Here is a 19,391-nt window from a genome sequence, read left to right on the forward strand (position 1 = left end):
ACAATTTGTATGTCAGAAAATTATGTTTTATTTTAGCACTATCTTTTCTTTTATCACTCCTCAATCCACTACAGAACCCTTTTTGTTTTACCTCCTAAATATCTCTCAACTCATTCTACTTTTTTTTTTTTTTTATCTCCATCAATACCATCATAATCCAAGCTACCGTGATTTGTTTTTGGATTTCAGCAATCACCTCTCAAGTGGTCTTCCCACAGCTAATTGAGCCCCACTGAAACATCAACTTTTACACATAAGAATAACCATTTGAAAAGTCAGAATTTAGACCTCTTCATGTAATTGTTTTTGATAAAAAAGACTTTAATAAATTCTGATTGTTCTTATCAAATCCTTTGTGTGGCTTAAAAGGCCCTTCCTAGTTTAATGTTTATACATTTTTGTCCTTCACTAATCTTATCATTCTTTACTCAATTACTGATTTATAATCTACTTTACCCTTTAATAATAAGTTCATTCAATTTGTTTAAATGGCATAAAGGAATATTTTCTCTTAAAACTATCATATCCTAAAATTATGTTTTGAAAACTGCAGTTTTCTGAACATGTCTTGAGTGTCTAAAGAAAGAGACCATACTCACTCGGAATATACTGTTTAAATTTTGCTTTCAGATAAAAGGGTATATAAGATTTAACTACAAAAATAAAGCCAAATTTCTTCCAGGACTATTCCATTAATTTGAAAGGAACCATCAAGTATGGACAGGCATACTAAAGAACACAACTGTAGATTACATTAGAAATGTAATTTCCTTATTCAAGTTTTGATGAAACCACACCACTTCCCATGAATAGAGTGGTAAGGAAATACTGATGGGAAGCTCTGTCTTTCAAAATACTAACCTATTTGCTCTATCACTGCCCTGACTTTCTAAAATATCCCTTCGCTCTGACAGCTGCCACTTAAAATTTTTCTGTTAATTATAAGTTCTTTCAAAAATTTAAACCCTTAAAGGCCCACATATAACTATTCTTTGATCCCCAATTTTCCTTAGGCAACAACATCAATGTTAGGTTAATAAAAAACATCTACTTACCATATTGTAGGTGGCTCAGAACCTTCAATTTCTAAATAATCATACTTTTCTTCCATTTGAAAATCAGTAAATATGAGTGAAATCGTGTCCCCAGGCTCTGCTACAATGGTCCAAGTGCAATCGGCATTGTTATGGTATTCGTTGGGAAAACTAGGGCTTGATATAATACCACTAGATCCTCTCATTGTTCCTCCACATGCATCTTCAGCTGTTAAGAGCAAGAATGAAATGTTCAGATATGTCATTAAGAGAAATGCAACTCTTTTAACATTTTCAAATAAAATAACAGACCAAATGCTGTGATACCAAGTGCATATACCTAATAGAGATAAAATAAAATGAAAAAAAATTTAAGCACACATATAAACTACACTGAGTGGCCAGATTATTATGATCTCTGAATGCATAATAATCTGGCCAGTCAGTGTATATCCTACATAATAAAAGGCTAATATGCAAATTGTCCCCTTGACCAGGAGTTCGACCAGCCAGCAGGCCAGCCAACCACCCAAGTTCCCTCCCCCTGGCCAGGCTGGCCAGACCCCACCCATGCACGAATTCATGCACCAGGCCTCTAATATATATACACTGAGTGGCCAGATTATTATGCATTTAGAGATCATAATAATCTGGCCACTCAGTGTATATCTTGACTATTTTTTAACCATTACTTGAAATAGCAATACAAGTAAAATCTAAACTCCAATTGATCTCAGGATAACAGAACCAGGATTTTATTTTCATAGATTAGCTAATAAAGTGAGCAAAATAAAAGAAACATCATCCTTAAAGTCTGTAACGAGAAATCTTTAATCACTTTGTGCATGTTTATGGTAAGGCTGAGCTTTGTTTTTTGTTTTTATGTAGTAAAGAACAAAATGAAGAAACAATTTGAGAGAGAATACAATAGAGTTTTGTTAATGGCATGATTCAAAAGCTATTGAAAATATTTGTGAATTGTGCTGCTATGAACATAGGGGTGCATATATCCTTTCTGATTGGTGTTTCTAGTTTCTTCGGATATATTCCCAGGAGTGGCAGCACAATTCACCATAGCTAAGATTTGGAAACAGCCTAGGTGCCCGTCAGCAGATGACTGGATCAGAAAACTGTGGTACATCTACACAATGGAATACTATGCTGCCATAAAAAAGAAGGAATTCTCATCATTTGCAGCAACCTGGATGGAATTGGAGAACATTATGTTAAGTGAAATAAGCCAGTCAATGAAAGAAAAATACCACATGATCTCACTCATTTATGGATAATAAAGAACATTATAAACTTGAACAAAAAGACAGATACAGAGACAGTAAAGCATCAAACAGACTGTCAAATTACGGGGGGAAAGTTAGGGAGAGGTGGGGGAGATAAAAGATCAATCAAAGGACTTGTATGCATGCATATAAGCATAACCAACGGATGCAAAACTCTGGGGGGTGAGGGCATATATGGGAGTGGGGTGGGGGGTGGCAATGGTAAGATATGTACACATATAATACCTTAATAAAAAAAAATTGAAAAAAAAAAGAAAAAGAAAATATTTGTGGAACTGCAATTTAAATAAAAATACATCATATGCCCAGAAAACTTTAATTAGAGAGAAATAACATATTAACTAATATATCATTGGTAATATATTCCCTACTAAAGGCCCGGTGCATGAAATTCATGCACTTGGGGGGAGGGGGGTCCCTCAGACCGGCCTGTGCCCTCTCGCGGTATGGGAGCTCTCAGGGGATGTCCGACTGATGGCTTAGGCCCGCTCCCTACCACCGCTGCTGTGCTCTCCAGCCGTGAGCCCGGCTTCTGGCTGAACGGCGCTCCCCCTGTGGGAACACACTGACCACCAGGGGGCAGCTCCTGTGTTAAGCATCTGCCCCCTGGTGGTCAGTGCATGTCATAGCGACTGGTCATTCGGCCATTGGGCTGAAACTGGCTCTCTGACATCCCCTGAGGGGTCCTGGACTACGAAAGAGCACAGGCCGAGCTGAGGGACCCCCCACCCCCAAGTACATGAATTTTTGTGCACCAGGCCTCTAGTATAATATACATTTTTCTAGGTATTCACATGATATATGGATATACAATATTATAAATTTTCTATTAACTATACTTTTGGACTTATGGTTTTCATTTTCCAAATAGGAATTATAAATTCTACATGAATCTACTTTTGATCAACAGTGTATAATAACAGAGGGGCTACATGACCAGCTATGTTTAGTGTGAAAGTATAAGATCAAGATCCTGATTAATAAAGAAATTGAAGCTATAAAAGCTATCTTGTCATAACACTGTTTAGACCAGTCAAGTTAACAAGTTACTAAATTACTTGTGCAATTTTTGCCTCAAGATTTATGTTGTCTTAATCCACTCAGGGAATTCTTCCAATTCAAGTCAAACATTTGAGGAAAAATCTAGTTCTATAATGACCACTTATTATTTCATGTAAAGACAAATATTTCATGGCTTTCATAAATAGAGGTGGGCAGCATCCTATCTAACTCCACAAAGGGCAGGAAATAGCAAAATGCCTTGATACTGGTGATAACTTTATTACCATGTTCTATGCATCAAATAACATTAGCTTCATTCTGCCCCACTCTTTATTCATTTAATTCCACAATTCATAAATTTAAAGCATATATATATATATATTACATATAAAATATTTACATTAAATCACAAACTATGTAAATATGATAAATATTTCTTTTCATTACAAGTCTTACCAATTTTTAGAGTAATTAAAATGAACTGGTGCTCCTGTCCAGACTATGAGATATAGGACTATAATTTTCTTGCCAGAGCACACAATGCCTTCCCTCAATACTTTACCTTTAGTGTCTGGTAAATGTGTCTTGCTGCCCCCATCCTCAAATACAAATTAGTTCTACTCTTTTTCTTCTCAGTACCAATACCAAGGTTGAGTACTGCTTTGGAAATAAAATGTTACACTATTATATATTTGTAGTGGAACTGGTACATAACCTACTGAAATCAGCTCTGTGAGTTATTTATTTCCGTCTCCAGATAAAATTGTAGGCAGACATATGATATTTCAGCTCACACTCAGATTAAAGGAATACATTTCTCCATTTTTTAATTCAAAAATGTCAACTGATCAATTAATATGTCCAGTCTTGATTAGTCAAGTGCATATATATATATATATATATTTATATATATATATATATATATTTCATTGGCTTAAAGTTCTTTGCTCCCCATAGCTTGGGCTTGTGGCAAATGGGGCAGAGCTGAGGAAGAGAAGTGGCTTCTTCCTCCCCATGCTCCTTCCTAGTATTTCTACTCATCCCCCCTACTCACTGAGCTCCTTGTGACTCCTCCTGAGGTAGGAAGAAATCAGGGGACATGAAACTTTCATTTCCTTGATCCTGATTTGGTACAAGTTTCCAAGAACTATGGTAGATGATAAAAAAATGATGGTTCTTTTGGTCATGAGCCTTTTTATGGGAACCACCGAGATATCCCAATCATTCCTTCCTGGCTGAGTATGTTTCTCTGCTGACTGCTTACATTTCCCTTCATAGCATGGGTATAGAATAGTATATTTCCATTTTGTTTCTGACTATGTCTTCTTTTTTTTAAAATATATTTTATTGATTTTTTACAGAGAGGAAGAGAGAGGGATAGAAAGTTAGAAACATCGATGAGAGAGAAACATCGACCAGCTGCCTCTTGCACACCCCCTACTGGGGATGTGCCCGCAACCAAGGTACATGCCCTTGACCGGAATCGAACCTGGGACCCTTGAGTCCGCAGGCCGACGCTCTATCCACTGAGCCAAACCGGTTTCAGCCTGACTATGTCTTCTTATCACTGAGGTGAGCCTCTTGGGCAGGATCTAAGCCCATTCCAGGCCAGAAATCCCTCACAAAAGTCCTGCATTTGGTCAATGGAAAATATGTTCTATATATTCTTCCTCTGTGGAAATTCAGTTTCTTCCCAAATGCAGCCCTATGTGTTTGCAAGAGACATTTAAATATTTCATCCATGGTTTTAAAAATAATACATTGTGTTCTCCAAGCTCCAGGGCATACAAATAAAATTCTTTGTATGACACCTGAAATGGAGAGCAACTTGTAGAATAGATCACTCCAGGCAAATTCTTATTTTACAGCAAAATGACTTCAAGCCTAAAATGGATCTGCTTATACTTGAAAACAAGAATAAGAATTCAGATCTTCTAGCATACAAACCAATGCTCTTGCCAATTCTTATAACAATTTATTTGTTCAGCACTGCTGTTTGACATCTTTTTTACTACACAAACTATCATAGAATCCTTACATGATAGAATTGTGAAACAGGTAAAGATTGCTTTATAGTACATGCCAGATAGGCAGAATTTTGTCTAGGTGGCACAATTTGAATGCTAGAACCTATGTATTATGATTTGGCCTGAACTTAATACAGTATTTATAAAAATCAATACATTTTCTGTAATCATAGACTCAGAGAGCAGAATGTATTATATAAACTAAAATTTTTATTTTAAGCAGAGATAGGACACATGAAATGCAGCACTGGAACAAGCCATGACACCCTTAAACCTAGTCCTGGGCTCCCTTTGTTAAGTAATATTGCCTGATCTCTGGTCAAAGTGAGTTGGTACAAATCCTGTCAGTAGCCTTTATTTTTTTCTAACTGAAGTATAATTGGCATACAATATCCTATTAATTTCAGGTGTACATGATAGTGATTTAATATTTATATACATTATAAAATGATCACCACAATAAGTTAACATCTGTCACCATAAAAAGTTATTATAATATTACTGACTATATTCCTAAGCTGTATAATTCATACGTCTTAATCAACTATTTTACCCATCCCCTAACCCCTTCACCCCTCTTGCAACCACCAGTTTGTTTTCTGCATTTATTAGTCTGTTTGTATTTTGTTTCTTCATTAGTTTTGTTTTTTAGATTTCACATACAGGTAAAATAATATATTTGTCTTTCTCTATCTGACTTATTTCACTTAGCATAATACCCTCTATATTCACTCATGTCACAAATGGCAAGGTTTATTTCTCTTCTATGGCTGAGTAATATTCTATAGTATATGCATACCAAAAATTATTTATCCATTCATCTATTGATAAACACATATGGTGCTTCCATTTCTTGGCTACTATAACTAATGCTGCAGTGAACATATGGGTATTTCCATCTCTTCAAATTCATGGTTTTGTTTTTTTTTCTTCTGATAAACACCCAGAAGTGAAATTGCTAGATGGTGTGAGAGTTCTATTTTTAATTATTTGAGGAACCTCCATAATATGTTCCAAAATGGGTGCACTAAATAACATTCCCACAGCAAGGTACTAAGGTCCCCCTTTTTTCCATATCCTCAACACTTAAGCACTTTTTGTGTTTTGTTAATAGCCATTTTGATAAGAGTGAGGTGATATCTCATTGAGGTTTTGATTTGCATTTCCTCGATGATTGATGTTGAGCAACTTTTCCTATGCCTGTTGACCACCTATGTGTTCTTTGAAAAAATGTCTATTAAAGATCTCTGCCCATTTTTTAATTGTGTTGTTAATATTTTGATATTAAGTTGTGCAAGTTTTTTATAAATTTTGAATATTAACTGCTTTTTTATATGTATCATTTGCATAACAAAAGGTTAGTATATGCACGCACAGACTCTTGTTCTAAGGGAATAGGTTGTAAAATTTATACTGTGGTAATTTTTTTATGTATGTATGCATACACATATACATAAGCTGGATGATTGCAAGTTTCATGTTAATAACTTTCAGAGTCAATGTGTTGTAAAATATAGAGAAAAAAATTGATTCAGCCAATAGAATCAATGAAAGTAATGCAGTCTTTTAAAAAGAAGAATTTTTAAAAAACTAATCCTTATGACTTGAAATCCTTATGAAAAAATACTATCAATTGCCTCTTAATTTATTAATGTATTCAAGTCTATTGCTAAAACGTATAGATATCCTATCTAATAAAAGAGTAATATGCAAATTGACTGTCACACCAACACAAGACGGCTGCCCCCATGTGGTCAAAGATGGCTGCCCCCATGTGGACACAAGATGGCCACCACAAGATGGCCAGCAGGGGAGGGCAGTTGGGAGGGACCAGGCCTGCAAGGGAGGGCAGTTGAGGGGGACCCAGGCCTGCAGGGGAGGGCAGTTAGGAATGACCAGGCTTTCAGGGGAGGGCAGTTAGGGGCAAACAGGCTGGCAGGGGAGCAGTTAGGAATCAATCAGGCTGGCAGAGGAGTGGTTAGGGGGTGATCAGGCTGGCAGGAAGAAGCGGTTAGGGGCAATCAGGAAGGCAGGAGGCGAAAAGTTGGGAGCCAGCAGTCCTGGATTATGATAGGGATGTCCGACTGCCCGTTTAGGCCTGATGGGATTGGGCCTAAACGGGCATTCGGACATCCCTCAAGTGGTCCCAGATTGGAGAGGGTGCAGGCTGGGTTGAGAAATACACCCCCCATGCAAGAATTTTGTGCACCAGGCCTCTAGTTAAATATAAAATGTTATTAAATCTCATTTTAATTGTTTACAATATTGTAAATGTATCATCAAATAACTTCTATTTCTAACTTTAAAATAACTGAATTTATGTAAACTTGCTAAACAATCTTCTTTAATTTCTTGCCATAGAGCAGGGAGAAAGTATGAAAATAAAATCAAAATTAGTTTTACTGAAGTTCAAAAATTAAGAAAATATTTCAGCACCTTCCAAAAATGTATTTTTTGATAGAATTAAATTTTATTTACTCTCAATTTCTGTTAGACTTATTAGGTACCAAAAATACCTGACTTTTTTTGTCTTTAGATCATACATTACATTTAAGATATTGTAAATTGGAACTGCCCCCAAAACATGGCAATTTAAAAGCTTCAAAAACCACTAGAACAATTTTCTGTAACACATAATTTCAGATACTGATCTCTGTGCTCTGCCCTACTAGTTTCTTGTGAAATAGCTTAGGGATAAGGGTAGGTAGACTGGAAATATGCTTGTTTATCACAAAAGAGAAAGAATTGTAAATTTAGCAGATGAGTACACTTGGTCAATTCCATATGTGAGGCATTCAATCCAATCTCCAAGTTTATCTTGGGAAAATTTTCTGCAAATCTCCTTTGCTGAATCTCAACATTGCATCAGCCCCATCAGCTCACAAATAAAGCAGACATCTATGTGGGGCTTTGTGTTCCTTCCCAAGACACCTTTGTCTGCCTCGTAATTAGACAAAACATTTAAATAATACACTCATTAATTATCAATTACATTATAGATACAGGGCAGCAGTTCCATTAGTATAACTGTCCTTGTTTACATCTAATAGTTCAACCTTATGCATCTTTGTGTTTAAAAAATAAATTTTTCTTGATAGAGAAGAGAATTGAGAACCTGGGTAGTTAAATAGCACTTCCAGATTGCTAGTTTTATTTTATGTTTGTCAAGGAACAACAACTAATGCTGTTCCAAGTTTTAAAGAAAAGTAGTTTTTTTTATGATTATGAAGAAAAATTAAAGGGTTTTAATCATCTTCATTTCTCAGTCCAGCTCCTTTCATACTAAAACAGATGAAGTTAAATTTATCTGGGAAACAGATTTCTAAGTCAAAGAAAAACATTCATCATTCATGCAGATGAACACCTCATGGAAAGAGAAAAAAAAAAAACCTATTCATAATGGCATCTCAAAATGGAAGGTTTATTCATGAATACTCAAATATGCTTTTGATAAAATATTCCATGTTAATTTATAATTATCTTCCTAAGAGACATGTTGAGAAAATGAGAGGGATAGTTAGTGCACTGAGGCAAGTAATTAATAAATATGTAGATTATAGTTTGATTGTTCAGTTTTATATTCAGCTTAAAATACTTTTCAGAATCTAAAAATAAAAATATAAGCATTTGTTTATGATAGTTTAAATATTAAAAATAATATTTTTACAGCAAGAAGCCGTGGCAGAGCAACAAGGAGGAAATTTACATTCTTTTATTTTTGTTAAAAATTAGCAAAATATAATTATTTTCAAACACTGGCCCAGAGCCATACAAAACTGTGATCCCTGGAAAAGGGGGGTACAAAAGCGGAAATCCCTATAATTGCCTGGCTTTCTGTCTAAGCATATTCAGGACAATAGGCTAGAGAGGGTGATTATGAGTAGAATATGGTGTTCTCCCTGAGCTGAGTTCAGGGAGCATGAGGTCTGTAAGTTGTAAGATAGAATTCCAGAAGAGAGGAAGCTTTTCAGAAAAATAACTCACAAAACCTGCATTGTGGCCCCATGGATCTTAGCTAAATACTAACAAATATATGCAATGGGTGAAACTGCATGAAGTCAGACAAAGAGAGGCCAGGGATCTGATTGCTGAATGGTTCCAAGAGAGCACACAGGGCTGGGAATTTTTAAGTGTCCTCCAGCTAAGGGGGACAGTCCTCTCTAAATAACCAGGGTATTCAGTAGAAGGTTCAGAAGGGATGCACTTCAGTTGAAGGGCTAAACTATCCCTGGTGTAAAGGTTACTCTAGAATTTCCCTAACAATACTTTAAAATAAACCACAAAAGACACAAACTGAACCAAATGTAACTTCACATATATCAGAAGAAAGCCCAACATCCTCTAAAGAAAGACAACTAAATCCAGACATTCAATAACTTAAAATTCACAATGACCAACATCCAGTAAAAATGACTAGTCACATCAAGAAGCATAAAAATTATGATCCATTACGAAGAAAAACACCCATCAGTAGAAACAGAACAAAAATGATTGAGATGATGGAATTAGTAGACCAGGACTTTATAACAGATATTATAATTATGTCCTACTATTTAAAGCAAAAGTTGGCAAATAATAGCTCAGACCATATCTTGTCTGTGCCTTGTTTTATTGCCTGAGACCTAATAATCTACACTAATAAAAGATAAACATGCAAATTAATCATCACACCGTTAAACCCACCAGCCAATCAGGAGCGAGTATGCAAATTAACCCAACTAAGCTGGTGGCCGCCCAGGAGCTGGAGCAAGCAAGAGGAAGCCAAGCTTCCCGCCCGCCCTGGCCAACCCTGGCCTCCACTCAAGGCTACGAAGTTTCAATTATAGAAGATAAATAAATCCCAGATACCTGCTGCCAGCCGGCCCTGGCCTCTGCTCAAGGAGGCACTGAAAAAAAAAAAAAAAAAAGCCCCTTACCAGGCTGGCCACACCCCCATGGGGTGAGGGTCCCCACTGGGGAGCTTGGCCAGCCTGCAAATAGCCATCAACCATCACCCAGGCTGGCCAGGCACCCCAGTGGGGACCCCACCCTGAAGGGGGTGTGGCCAGCCTGCAAACAGCCTTCAGCCCCTCACTCAGGTTGGCCACACCCCCATGGCCCAATCCCTGTAAACGGGCAGTTGAACATCCCTCGAGGGGTCCTAGATTGGAGAGGGTGCAGGTTGGACTGAGGGACACCTCCCCCCCCCCGTGCATGAATTTCGTGCACCAGGCCTCTAGTGATTTTTATAATTTTAAAGGATTATAAATACAACTGTAAAACAAACCAGAATCAAAGATAATTAAATATATAATAGAGGCCACAGGTGCCATGCAAAGCTTAAAATATCTATGATATAGCCCATTACAGAAAAAGTAAACACAGGGAACATAGTAAGGAAATAAAGAAAAGATACAAGGTATAACCAAATGAAACTTTAAGAGATGGAAACTACATTATTAGAAATAAAAATAATTGCTCACTGGGCCTTACAGCTAATTAGATACTACAGAATAAATCATAGTGAAATAGAAGACAGAGCAACAGAAACTATTCAACATGAAGCAAGGAGCATAGAAAATCTTAAAACAAACAAACAAACCTCTCCCCTGTAGAAAATATTAAGGAGTTTAGCATAAGTGATAGTAAAATGCCAAAAAAGTTGTGGGGCATGTGAACATGTAAAGCATATAAAACTACTTGAATGTATAATGGCCGAAATTATTTTCAAATAAGAAAGCATAGTTTTTTAGGCATCATTCTGTGGCAGACAAGTAGCTAAGCACCAAAATTCCTGTTCCACTTCCCCAGGTACAGTTGTTGCTGGGAAGCAGCTGCTCAAACAGGGCACATTTTCCAGAGCTCCTGACATCTCAGTCAGGTCATTTAACTGTGGTTAGAATTCTGGTGAATTGGTTGTTAGTGAAATGAGCTACTATTGCAAGCTTTTCACATAAAAACCTACCAAAATATTATTCTCATTCTTTTTTTTCTACTTATGCGATCTGGATGTTGTGGTCCTGGGTGACCTTAAAGGCCACATGTTGATGGAAGAGTTTCTTCCACATGGGTATTTGAAATCTCTAATTTGTCATCTTTATAAAGGCTGAGATTATGTCCATTTTTGTTAATATCATATGTCTATTATTTTTAAAGACTGTCATGTAGTAGAAATTTATATTAATTCATTGAATTATATATAAAATAAAGAGTAATTATTTAAAGTGATCATTAAATTAATTATTATCTCTAATACATCAATACAGTAGAATAAAAAGAGAATCACAAGGACTACATTACTGTTAAAAAGGAGAGGAATAGTATGATAACTGGTGCAAAGTCAAAACAAAGTAGGAGGATGAGAGGAATTGCCAAATAAATTCGAGGAACAAAATGTATGTGGCAGGTCAAAAGCTTTATAGGAAAAGAGAGGTAGCAAAACTGGAAAATGCTTATTGTTATTCAGAACCCAGAGGTGGAAGTTAGTTAATTTTTAAACTTCTCTCCATTTTTAACTTCAATAAATTACAGCCTCATTGTTTGTAAATGCAGGATTATATATGTAGAAAACTAAAATGTAGAATAAAGAGACTCACCAGATAAAATATACAACTTAATGAGTAAATTTAGCAAAACCATTGAATAAAAGGGCAACATATAAAAATATATCATCAATAAACAATTAGAAACTGAAATTTTAAAATATTTCTAATAAGATATTTTAAATACCTTTTAATAAAAACAGTGAAACATGAAAACACTGAGGAATTTCTATTTCTGTTTATGAGAGAATATACAGATCTATATAAATAGACTGGAGGCTAGGTGCACGAAATTCCCTCAGCCAGGCCTGAACCTTCTCGCAATTTGGGACCACTGGCTTCTAACAGCTCACCTGCCTGACTGATTGCTCCTAACCACTCTGTCTGCCTGCCTGCCTGATGGCCCCTAACCACTCGCCTGCTTGCCAGATCGCCCCTAACCACTCGCCTGTCTGATCGCTCCTAACCATTCTGCATTCCTGCCTGATCGCCCCTAACTGCCTGCGTGCCTGCCTGCCTGATACCTGATGCCCCTAACTGCTCGCCTGCCTACCTGATTGCCCCTAACCGCCTCTGCCTCAGCCCCCGCTGCTGTAGCTTCATCTGGAAGGACATCCGGAAGGTCATTCGGCTGTCCAGTCTAATTAGTATATTATGCTTTTATTATTATAGATATTATAGATTGATATTCCATGCTCTCAGATTAAAAATATAAAAATGTCAGTTCTCCCCAAGATTATGGTTTTGTGTAATCCCAATCAAAATTTGGTGTCTGTGTAAATTGACAAGCTATTTTTTTAATTTATCCAGAAATTCAAAGAGGTTAAGCATAACTAACACAATCTTGAAGAGGAAAATAAAGCTAAATAATCTGTATTAATATTTATTATAAAGCTACACTGGTCAAAGCAATGAAAAATTAAAAGTAAATATAGACTAGTCAAGCAATTGAACCAAATAAAGACTTCAGAATCACATACACATACACTGACCCACATGCTCACACACACACACACACACACACACACACACACACACACACAGTGAAACACTCAATTTTTGACAAAAACAGCACTGCAGAGCACTGGGAATATGACATCTTTTTTAAAAAAATTTAGAAATATGTTTATTGAGACATAATTCATATGCCATAAAATTCATCCAAAGCATACAATTAAATGATTGTCTATGCTATAGCATGTACTAGTATCATCACTTCATTCTATTTTCAATAATGTTCCATTATATAGACATACCACCTTTTTAAAACATCCATTTTATTGAATGGTGCTTGGTCAATTGGATATCTATCCATATACAATAGTAAATTCCAGATGAACTATAACCTAAATGTAAAAGGAAAAACAATATAGCTTCTGAAACATAATATAAGACAACACCTTCATGTCCTTAGAATTGACAAATCTTTCTTAAATAGATACATCACACTACATTAAAATTAGGAATTCTATTCCTTAAGTGATTTCACAAAGGGGGTCCAGGCACACAGTGGAAGGTATTTCCAATACACAAAGCTGATAAGGGCTCATTATAAAGAACACTTATAAATCACCAAGAAAAAGGACAACAACAGAAAAATGGACAAAAGACTAGAATAGGCATCTTACAATGGAGGATCAACCAACCGTCAATGGACATATAAGAAAGGTACTCAGCTCATTAGTCATCCCAAATTCAAATTAAAACCACATGATTCTCTATTAGACACACACCAGGATGTCTAAAATGACAAATATCGATACCATAAGTACTTAGCAAGGATATGAATCAACTAGAATTCAAATTTGCCCGTAAATTAATTCTACAAATCAGTTTATGAGAGAATCTTCTGTAAATCAGTACAGCCACTTTAGAAAACTCATTAGAAGCTGCCTAATAAAGCTACCCATATCCTATGACTTAATGTTCCCACTACTAGGCATTTTCTCAGATGTGCATCAAGTGATCTTTATGGGAATATTCATAGACACATCACTTATAGTAGCCAAATCTGGAGACAATCCAAATGTTCATCAAAAATATCACAGAAATAGTGTTTTAGTCCTATAATGTACCACTATCAATCAATGAAAAATGTGTAAACTGTTACTACATGCAACAACATGATGGATATCACAAAGAGTATTACTGGTTGAAGGATAAATTAGTGAGATTCCATTTTATAAAAGTTGAAAATAGGCACACACAAAAATCTGTGGTGCTAGAAATCAGAGGGGTGTTTACATTCAGGGAAGGGCAAGGTAGTGACTGGAAGTATTTGAGAGATTTCTGACTTTCTGGTACTATTCTGTTCTTGATCTGGCCTGTGTTCATTCTGTGAAAATTCACCAAGTTGCACACTTGTAATTTGTGACTTTTCTGTATATATGTTTAAATAAAAACATTATTAAGAAGGAGAATTCTTCAAAAGCACATTGTCTTCCAAGGTCTCTATTATTCTCATTATAAATACCACTTTACTCCCAAGGTGGTGTTTTCTACTCTATTCACTTCAACTACCCTCCAAGTATATCGACCATCCCACAATCTATGTAATTTAGCTTCATCTTCTTCAGCACCCATCCAAATGCTGAAGAAGAATCTTTAACATTAATAAAACATATTCACTAATTTGGGTGGCAATCATCCTTTCCAAAAATCTTTTTTCAGTTCATAGTGATTGATTGTATAAATTTCAATAGGCATTATTAATTCTCATCTGGAGAATGAGCTCTCAGAGTGTAGGAGTTTGAAAGAGTGGCCGATGATAAATAAAATGAAGAAATAGTTATCATTTATACATGAGGAATCTTTGCTACCAAGATTCTGATTGCAAACATTATGAGGCAGAAATAAGATTATGTGTGTACTGACCTATTTCCTCCCACTTTTGCTCAAGAAGACTGCATATACGACCATCAGAAAGTTAGGTTGGTCCATTGGAGCTAATGGCTGTGCAATGGGAATTGAGCAAAAGTGACTTACGATTCCTCTCTTAGACTATGACTTTAATCCCATCTTCTCCTGTCCCTTTAAAATTTATTTTCTACGATGAATCCTAGAGTATTTTTTAAAAGTGGAAATCAGATCATGTCACACTTATTTCCATGTTTATAAGATTTTAATGGCTTTCCTTGAATTTGGAATAAGACCAATTTATTAACCATGGCCTTAAATGATCTTAATTCACAAACTTCTCAAGAAAACAATACAGATGGGAATGGAATAACTACAAGATCAAGATGTGTCACCAAATCTACGATGGATATTGCATGGCTGAGAAATAAATATTTACTGAATTAGATATTTGTGATGTCAAGATGTGCTTATTATTGCAATATAAACTATTAGTTATATAGACAATGGTAATCCATCCTACTGGAAATCATTTTGTCAAGTGCATTTTGTTTTAATTTCCAAAACTAAGGAATTCCCAATTTCAGATTTACTAGTAAATGTGATGCAATTTTGAGCGACATCATGTCTTGTGTTTATTTTTATAAATCTCATGAAGTATTTTACTTTATCTGAAATTACAGAACTTGAGCCTAATTTACTTTAAAAAATGGAAAATTTTAAATTTGGGTGCATCTGTTATTTTATGGAAGGTTCAATTAAGCAAAAAGAATTTAACCCTCTATGTAAGACACGATGTCTGTTTTTCTCATCATCATATTTTCAGTGCTTCAGTGCTTAGAAATATGTTTGGCACTAACATAGCCAAAGTACCTATCTATGTTAAATGATACTGAACAAAATGTCTTTGGAGGATATCAGGGACTTTCATGTGGACTTTGAATGATTTCTTAGAAAATTAAAGCATTTCCCTCTTCAATTCAATCTTTCTGACTCTTATATTGTATCATTACAGTTGTGTGTGCAAATCCTTTTATTAAGAGAAATAATTTTAACCTTGTCTAACACTGTTCTAAGCATTATGATAAGCAGTCATTAAACTTAAGAGTATGTGTATTTCTCATATCTTTCCAGATAAACACTGAGTTCTTTGAACATAGATGTTTAATACAACTAATAATAGTTACGTATCTGAGTATTCATTTTGTGCCAGTCACTATGTTATCAATGTATATTTATTTGTCTATGTCTCACTATATTTTTGGTTGATTTACTTATCCATGCTTCATAATTTCTCATTGGGACCAAATTAATATGCTACCGACTTTGACAATTCTTCACTTGTCCCATTAAAATATATTCTTCCCATGGAAATCAAAAGAATATTTTAATGAAAATTCGTTTATGTCACTCAGACTTTCCTGTTTGTGACATTTAACAGCTTTTCTTGAATTTGGAATAAAACCAGTGTTCTTACCATGATTGACAATAAATGATCTTAATCCACCAAGCTCTCAGTAAAGTCAAGCCTCAGTACTCAATTTTCATTTTTTAAGTTTAACAAAATTCCTTCCACCTTGAGGACCTGTGTTATAACTGTTTCCTAGGCTTGTGTCATCTTTCTCAAGATCTTCCTAAGACTGGTTACATGATGCCATCCAAACAAGTGAGGGCTTCCTTAACTAATCACTATACCAGCTAAAATAATCCCCCATCAGTCCTTGTCACTCACCTTGTTATATATATTTTTTATTCATCTTATCACTAGTCAGTAATTTTTGTTATTGTGTCCTCATGTACCGGAGAATACACTTGTCATGACATCTTGACTACATTACCAATACATTAGTCATAGCACTACCTCAAGTTCCCAGAACAGAGGACTAGCTTACGGTAGGTACCAAAATAATATATTACCTGATTAAATATACATTTTTACTCCCCAGTTTGTCCATGAAATTTTGGACAATTATATGAGTAGTACCTATTACGTTGAACTTAAAAGTGGGTGCTCTAGAATCACAGAGACCTGGGGATAAATATGAAACTAACAAATTGTGTGACCTTAATCAATTTACTTAACCTTCTTAGCTGGCTTCGTATTTGTAAAATTATCATTATTTTGATAATGCATGTCTATTGACTTAAATGTTGCTAACAATCTCCAACTTACGTATTTTCTGTTTTCTTTATCAGTATCCTAAGAGTTTTATGTTTGTTGGTGAGGAGAAAGTTCCAGCAAGGTGATGGCAAAATTGACTTGTTATTACCTCTGGCAACAATGTCACAGCACGGGGGAGAGAGAAGGCACTCTCGGTCCCACATCTGTCATTTCATTCTTGCCATCTCTACTAGTTAAATGGCATGCTTACTGCTGCTGCTTGATTCTCATTTTCTGCTACAAAACATGGTGGTAAGAAGACAATAGAAAGTGAGGGGGGGGAAGTAGCCAGTCCTTGTCCATGAAAAAGCCCCATGAAAAGGCAAATTAGGAGAGCACTTGTCATATAACTTGAAGTTTTTACAAGACCTGATTTATCATTTAAAAATAGGCTCTCTCTCAATCTGCTCCTGAATTTACTATACTTAAATATCACTTTGCTTTGGATCCTATTGGTTAGAAACCATAAATTCTTTGCATCATACATTTTTGAGTCATAAGCTAGTTAATTTTTGTTAAAATTGCTGATATTCATTGTGTGCATAAAGGTACTGTTCTAAGCCTCTAAAATAAATTCTCAAATTTAATCCTAAAATACCTCTATCAGGAAAATAGAACAAAATAAAGCAATAATTAATTGTGTTTTACAGGAAAGAAAACTAAGGCAAATATCGGTCACTAACTTGTCCAGGATCACACAGTTAAAAAGTGGTAGAGCTAAGTTTCAATGAAGTCATCTAAGTGAATAGCTTTAACCACTCACTGTACTCACTACTGAGTGATGTAAAGTACAAGTGACACAAGTCAAGAATGTAGTGTATCACCATATACAGTAACGGAGACAGCATGGGGAAATGGAAGATATCCAAAGTGGAGAGAAAAAAAACAAATCGAAGGCAAAGATCATCCTTTTTACTTTTTCTAGAAAATCCCTCCTAACTAGGTCTAGCCACATATAATGAAAAAAAAAAATGTTATTTCAAATTTCTACCTCAATTTGTCATCCTCTGTATATAAATTACAATCAATAGAAAAAAATAGTTAAACAATACAAAATTTCTTATTGGCTAAACAAATGAAATATGGACTGCACATTACATTTTTTATTTGTTTTATTAATAAATTGTAATGATAAGATTACAGTGATTTATGAAAATAAAACTATCATTATAATATTTCTACAGGTTTTGTTATTTTCTGAAAAATATGGATTTAAATGGAGTATTTAAGTTTTTATTTAAATGATTCAGATGTTTACTAGTATTCAATAGAAAAAAATTTTAGTGGCTTTTAAATTAACAATTGAGGTGTTAGCCTAAATATACAATGTAAAATATGTACACACACATACAAATGTGTACACATGTATACACACATCCCTTAAATGTCTTAAAATATGGTTACAATGAATCCATCTGCAATATTAAGTAGAATTATTTTTAAAGTTTTCAATATGACATAGAATATTCTTGTGAAAATTCATTATTTTATTATAGCGATGTTGACAAAATGTACAGTACCTTGAAATATTTCCACTTAATTAAAAATTGCAGGCTGCCAATATACATCAAGAAATTCATTCATATTAAGATTAAATGACCTGAGTAAATCTGACCCTTTGAAGATTTTGTTCTTTATTTTATTATTTATTCTAAAGTAAATGAGAATTTGTATGTTTTGTACCACAAATGTACATTCTGAGCAGCAATGGTCAGATGTATTTTATTTTCACGCCAGTTTGGTATGCTTCTTACTTCTGTTCTCTTCTTTCTTTCCTTTTGTTTGTTTGTTTGTTATATGGTAATAGTATAATGCACAATTATCTGTTAAAATGAGATGGAAATCAAATGGGAAATTATGCACATGATAATTTTGCTATTTTTGTTGATTCCCCTTTACCTGTAATACAATGTCCTATTTCAAAACAAAGTGTTTTTATATACATGTGAATGTGTTTATAAAAAAATAGATTTTTATATGATTAAGAAATTCAAAGGTAATGAAATGAATGCCTCTAATCAATGACTTATGCTAGATGTAAAATTAAACAGTGTTTTCATTTGTTCAGCAGATAATATGAATACCAAGCTTATATAACATACTACTATAAGAAGTATGTATCAGATTGTAATACAATAAAAGTTGCTATAGCAAAAATGCATTTATCAAAAATTACAGCCAGTCTATATCTCACCTATAAATTTTAGCTGTATTTTTCATCCAAAACCTTGCTACCTGCTTTTTGTCTGGGTCACCTTTTCACAACGTCACTTACCATGTGCTAGGGAATGCACACTGACTGTTATAGAGTCCAAACTCATTATAACTGGGGAGGTAAGTTGGAGCCAAATGTAAATGAGTTTTGGATACTCTGCTCTTTTGCATAATTTCTCTCTTGGCGTGAAAAAATAAAAACTTGGCTGTGCAGTCACATAGGGGTGAACAGAAATATAGAACATCCATATTTACATGGAGGGCCCCAGGACAAGCAA

At 34.9% G+C, this 19,391-nt stretch overlaps 1 protein-coding gene across 3 annotated transcripts in view; it reads right to left on the minus strand.

Moving 5' to 3' along the window:
- CSMD3 (CUB and Sushi multiple domains 3) overlaps positions 1 to 19,391 on the minus strand; it is a 923,077-nt gene that overhangs the window by 673,733 nt on the left and 229,953 nt on the right. For all 3 annotated transcript variants that reach the window (XM_054708474.1, XM_054708473.1, XM_008143384.3), the window contains exon 5: positions 1,056 to 1,263. In XM_054708474.1, coding sequence (XP_054564449.1) covers positions 1,056 to 1,263 — 208 coding nt within the window. The remainder of the gene's footprint in view (positions 1 to 1,055; positions 1,264 to 19,391) is intronic.

This window comes from Eptesicus fuscus, chromosome 19 (genome assembly GCF_027574615.1).
Source record: "Eptesicus fuscus isolate TK198812 chromosome 19, DD_ASM_mEF_20220401, whole genome shotgun sequence".
NCBI classification, from domain to species: Eukaryota; Metazoa; Chordata; class Mammalia; order Chiroptera; family Vespertilionidae; genus Eptesicus; species Eptesicus fuscus.